The 6,251-nt window shown below is 46.5% G+C and overlaps 1 protein-coding gene across 2 annotated transcripts in view; it reads right to left on the minus strand.

The window, feature by feature from the left end:
* Window positions 1-957, minus strand: part of LOC136866490 (anaphase-promoting complex subunit 15B) — a 65,875-nt gene extending 64,918 nt beyond the window's left edge. For both annotated transcript variants that reach the window (XR_010859554.2, XM_067143502.2), the window contains exon 1: window positions 690-957. Coding sequence is in view for 1 of the 2 variants with exons in the window: in XM_067143502.2 (XP_066999603.1) it covers window positions 690-812 (123 nt within the window). In the remaining variant the exon portion in view is untranslated. The remainder of the gene's footprint in view (window positions 1-689) is intronic.
* Window positions 958-6,251: the final 5,294 nt, after the last annotated feature.

Below are 6,251 nucleotides of genomic sequence, written 5' to 3' on the forward strand. Positions count from 1 at the left end.
AGAATCTGTGAAAATCCTATTAATGGTTCAATATAATCCAAAGGAATTTTACATGTGTATCTTTTCATAAGTATGTTATAGACATGCCAAAACTAATGAAGCCACCTGAATCTTCAATAAAGTCCCAGCAAATTAGTTTGTTTAAATTTTGTAAGAATTTACTGTATAATATAGAAATGGATAAATTTTGTTTATGTATGTGGAAGTTGCAACATATGTCTAAATTTAAACTCTCAAAGGAGGATTTTTGTGTCCCCCTTTTTTTTTCCCCTGCATTGTCCTCCTTTTTAAACAGTTCTGTCCTTTTTTACCTATTTTCATCTGGTCACCCTATTCCCGGCTCGGTCACAAATTTAAGACAGACTGGAACCAGTGTGCATGCAGCCTCAGGTAACATATAAATACTTGAGAAGGGAAGGGGTTGAAAATAGCACTTTCAGCCATCCTCCCTAAGTTTTAAAACTCTGGTATTGAAGTAGTATTTGTTATGCCATGTAATCAGGTAAAATCCCTCTCAGGCTATTGTATATCATTCAGATGTGACAGACTACATAATTCAATTTCAACTCCTTCAACACCTTGTAATGAATGAAGCCTTACATGATTTACACAAGTGTTAAAATGTAAAGATGTTTTTCTTCAGATACAATTATAAGAACTTAAATACGCCTAGACATTCGGGGTATTACCCATGTTTGATGTTCCTGTTCAAGCAAAGCCAAATCATTCTCGTCGTCGTACGGACGATCAATGCTAAACCACAAAGGATCTGTCACTTTGGGGGTCAAACTGGGGTGTAGCGGTACTGGCATGTCGACAGTATGTGCACTTTCACGCAAATACACTTCTCTCTACTCTTGTAATCTTATTTCACAAGAAACATAATCCAGCGAACATAAAAATCACCTGGCCTCGTTACGTTTGCCTCGTAAAAATACACATCAGCCGCGCCGCGCTTGCAAGTTATACAAGGGTCGCCAACTGATGAAAATAAAAATATCAAAACTGTTTTAAAAACGTAGTTAAAAGTGGCTAAAATTCCAGACTTAAATGCTTAAAAAAAGGCCGCATGAACTCACCTATTTATTGAATAATATGGTCTCCTCAACTATATTCTTCAACAGCACAGACTTTAAATAAATAATAATAAAAGTACAGTAAGTGTTTGTCTGTCTGTGCGCGATGCCCAGCAAAATTTATAACACGCAGAGATCTGAAATTTTGAACATAGATAGATGGAAGGGGTTCCGAATGCACCTAGAAGCCGGAATTTTCATTTTCGCTTTCGTTTGTTAGTTATGAACGAAAAACCATCGGAAAAAGTGTATTGGGATATGACAAACCAACATGCTGTCACCGAGATTAACCAACTAGCAGGTGAGATTGGGTGGTGGATTTAATGACATGACGAACGCACGCATTATGTGCCGTAAAACGCATCCTGAAATCTGGTTATGAACAAAGGATCAGCGAAATAGTGATAGGAATGTTTTGCGTCCACTGCTGGTAAATAACAGTAATAAAAGGACTGAAAAGGTGCTCCGTTACTCGTGTCGAGAAAATTCTGAAATGTTTATGTACCATGCAGCAGTGGGATGATCCTAATATATTTACTGTAACTGGTAAGATTTTATATATTTTACATTTCTATATCTTAAGCCAAGCTCAAATGTGAAATGTAAGTTTCTGTATGTGCATTATCTTTTCAGTTAGTTACATGTTAAGAATTATTTTTCATTTTATATTGGCTTTACGGCCGAACTCTCATTTGAACAATTTGGAGTCATCTGGAGTACCCTCAAAATCTTGGAGTGGACGATTGTGGCAAGTATTTCTTTCTCAGGAATGTGAATCCTTCCCTCTACAATGAACACGACTCTGAAACTGATGACGAATATTACTGAAGCCACCATCGTGACTGGGCATGCCGCGGGCGAAGTAGTATTCCTTGCATTGTAAGTCTATTGAGTAGGAAGCCATTTTCGGTCCGCGACACGAGGAAGCCACTCTCATGACTGGACATGCCTCGAGCGAAGTAATATTAATTCCCCGGATTCACATAATTCCTTCGGATATATCGATTCAATTTAGAAGACTGCAGTTCCCCCGTTTGTTTGAGTTTCGCTATGTGCATCAACAAGGCACAAAGACAATCGCTTAAAGTTGTAGGACTCCATCTTCGAAATCGGTGCTTTTGACACTCTCATCTGTACGAGGATAGTTCCAGAGTTCGAAAGGCAAACACAATACAGTATACATCTTACCTCCAAATGGAAGGACATTAATAAAGTTTATTCCGAAGCTCTATAAGGAAACAATATACTTTGCGTTATATAACATGGTCTTTTACATTGTTTTAATATTATTTGCATATAAGATGTAAGGCTTTTCAGGCGTTTGCTCTATTAACCAGCGTTTCGTCTTAGGTCTGACACATCCCACTCTAACTGCATACGGGAGATAAATCTCCACAATGGAATTAATGCCCGCCTAGCAATTCCGAATGGAAAATTGTAAATTCCCTAGGGAATTAGATATTTTTCACCAATAGAGCATGTCAAAAACATATCAGATTTAAGGCTTTTCAGGCGTTTGCTCTATTAACAGCGTTTCGTCTTAGGTCTGACACTAGAATCGTCAGAGTGGGATGTGTCAGACCCTACCCACTGACACCAGATGTATGCAGGTTTGCGTGCGTGCGAAAAGTTTTCATTCCCACCCTGAAGGGGTGGGGCGGGCCAGCTGAAGGGTTACGCCCTCCCTCTGGCCGAGAGCTTGGGCGGGGAGAAGGAGATGTGTGGAAATTGGGAGTTGGGAAAAGGCGATGTGAAGAATGCTGAATGGAAAAGGAAAGGCTTCGTGGCTAAGGGGGCTTGAATATTATGGTGAGTTTTTATTGTTTCCATTAAATTAAAATACAGAGATGCAATATGTATGATGCAGAACGTAGATATAGCCTATGATTTATGAGAGTGGGCTAGGGAAAAGGTGTAAGGCGAAGGTATTGTAGACTGAGGAGAAGTTGGTGAGGTAAGTAAGAAGAAGGCGGAGCAGATCAGGGGTTGGTGGAGCGGGAGAGGAATAGGGTGGCAGGGGTGGGACAGTAGGTGATCGAAGATGTGGACGAGGTGAGATAGGAGGAGGGTCAGGCCGGGGACGACTGCGAGGTGTGTTAGGACGGTGCAGGGGTCGTGGGGGAGAATGCGAAGGTTCCACACGATGATGGCGACCATAGATGTGAATTCGGAAGCGATGAGGCGCTGGACGGCGTCTGAAGTGGGTAGTTGAATGCGCACCAGGAAAGTAGGTCCGTCTGAGTTATAGATGCGGAAGGCGCGCTCTACAGGGATGTCTGCCTGGCGGAGGTCGTGGGCAAGAACGGCAGGCGCTATGCTGGGATCGATCCCTCGGGTGACGCAGCTGTAGATAGATGGTGGTGAGTGCTGAGGTAGGAGTACCACGTTCTCCGGAGAAGCGACGGTATGTCCCTCGGCAGATGGCTGCGTAGAAGGAGGGTGAGATGTTTGAGCAGCGATGGGAGAGAGGGGGAGAGAAGCTTGCGAGAGGAGGAAAGGATGAGACATAGAGAAGCAGAGGTATGAGCGACAGTGGTGGTGGTGGTGGTGGTAGTCATAGTAGTGGTGGTAACAGATACGATACAAGGAGTAGTAAGGGAAGCTGGAGTAGATACGGTGGTGGTAGTAGGCGGAGGGGAAGGGCAGGAAGACACTGGTAACTGGGAGGTGGGGACTGGGGAAGCGTAATGTCAGCACTAGCAGCCAGTTCTTCGTCTGCTTCAATCTCAGCTTGGATGTGAGCCGGTGTAGAAACCACGGAATAGAGGCGGTGATGGATGAGAGCGCCGTTTTTTTGGACTGAGAGACAGGCAGCGGCAGATGTGTAGTAGAGAAGGACCTCTGGTGCTGGATCGGTGCCGTGGTAGAGGCGGTGAACAAAGTAGACACCGGTCGAGAGAAGGGCTTCACAGATGTCCTCTTCCGGGATATCGAGATCAATGTCCTGGATGATGCAAGTGGATAACATTGCTGGGGAAGGCCCTCAACGTACTTAGGGACAGCCAATTATGCTATTTGGCCCGGCGAGGTGAGATGTATAGTTGAGGCGTCACCCCGGCCGCACAAAAATACAGGATATGTGAGAGAATATCTGAGTCCACTTAAATTGAGACTTCGACGAATGTCCAGAAGCCTTTCCTCCGCAGGTGAGCTATATCTATCAAAAGCTTTCATTCCCCACCCTGAAGGGGTGGGGCGGGTCACCTAGAGGGTGTCGCCCTCCCTCTGGCCAAGAGATGCGGGCGGGTTGGGGGGATGTGATGGAAGAAGGAGGTGGATAAAGAATGTGAAGAGGTAAGAGATGGGAGAGGAATTGTGCCTGAGCCTGGGTATTACACAATTGCTTTACGTCATAAGTACATGATACATAAATACATATATGATTTACAAAATGGTGTGAGGGATAAGGTGATGTGTAAGGGGGAACGATGAAGCTTAGAATGAAGTGCCGGGGTAAAGGTGCAAGGTAAGGAGATGGAGGTTGGCTGTCAAGTGATTAAGAGAGGCGAGGAGAAGACGAAGGAGTTCAACCGTTGGGAGGGTTGAGGGATGAAACCAGTTGGAGGAAGGGGAGGACACACTGGTGGAAATGGGTAAACAGGAGGAGGGTTCGGCCGGGGTCGGCGACGAGGAGAGGTAAATTGGGTCGGAGGTTGGGGAGGCGAACGGGAGGGCTCCACACGATGGTGACGTCCATACAGCTGGATCCCATGAGTGATGAGTCGGTTCACGTCTTCGAGCGTCGGCAGGTAGAGGCGAACTAAAAACGTTGGACCATCAGCGCTGTGTATCCGAGGTGAGTAGCGATGTCGTCAGTAGGAATGCTTGGGTCCACACCGCAAGCAACACAGCTGTAGTTATTAGTGCGGTTGGGCGACGGTGGTGGTGTTGGTGGATTTGCCATGTTTGTTGAAGTCCCGGTGTTTGTTCACTCGGCAGGTGGCTGGAGGTTATACATTGAGGTCTTGGTTGATCAGTGGTGGGAGGGTTGGGGCGTGTAGACATCATAAGGGGTAAAGGATGGGATAGAGTTGTAGTGGTAGTAGGGAGGGTTGGGGAGGTGGATGCAGACAGAGGTGGTGGTGATGGTGGTGGTGGTGGTGGTGGTGATGGTGGTGGTGGTAGTAGTTGTGGTGGTAACAGGGTTGGTATGACTAGGGAACAACGGTGGCGATGGAGGAGGGTAAGGTTAAGACGGGCGAAGCAGTTGTAACAGGCGTAGCAGGTTTATCTTCTGGCAGCTGGGCTAATATATATATGATGGAGTAGAAGTCACTCGGTGTCGGCAGCCATGGATGAGCGCTCCGGTTGCTTGGAGGCGATTGCGGTCGTCTTCAAAGGCGAAATACAGAAGGTCAGCAGTAGATGGGTCGGAGCCATCATAGACCCGTGAGGCACTATGGACGCCGGTCCCACGGAGGGCGGTCTGGATGTCGTCGTTGAAGAGAGCAAGGTTGACTTCTTCGATGATACACGTATACATGGTGGGAGGCCGACTTCCAACGAGGTGGCAGGCCGTTATGCGTGTTTGGGATCGGCGGGGTGAAATAGTAGAGGTGCGGAATCACCCGGCCGAACAAAAAGAGACCTTGCGTGGAGAAGCGATGGTAGGTGAGCAAAATCAATCAATCAAAAGAGTTATTTCATTCCCTCACCTCATACGAGGAGGGACGGGCCATCGGCTCAACTAAGGAGCTCTTCGGCCGTAGAAAGGAAAGAATCCGTGGAGAAGAGAAACGTAGGGGGTATGTGTCGTACATACCAGAGAAAGGAGTGACGTAGTGAACTGGCGTAAGGAGACCAGGACAACAAGCCGGGACCCCGGGGAGACCCGCAAGGCACCCCGCACAGGCAAAACCCCCGCGAACACGAGAGGGAATGGAGAGGAGAAATTTATTTATAGCAACGTATCTCGGGCGCGCATTCCGAAAGAGACAATGTTACATAGAATGACAGAGAGTTACAGAATTACATTACATATATTGTACTGGTACAATGAGTGGGGTCGGTAGAAGGTTGGAGGAAGGAGTAGGGTAGTATGGAGTGAGGAAGTAATAGAGGGTTGTGGTCATGTTAGTGATGGAAGTAGCGAGTAAACGAAGAAGGTCGAAGATCGGGAGGGGCGGTAGGAAAAGGTTGGGTTGTGGAGCGGGGACGTCAATAGGTGGCGGTGGT

The sequence above is a fragment of the Anabrus simplex genome, chromosome 3 (genome assembly GCF_040414725.1).
Source record: "Anabrus simplex isolate iqAnaSimp1 chromosome 3, ASM4041472v1, whole genome shotgun sequence".
NCBI lineage: Eukaryota > Metazoa > Arthropoda > Insecta > Orthoptera > Tettigoniidae > Anabrus > Anabrus simplex.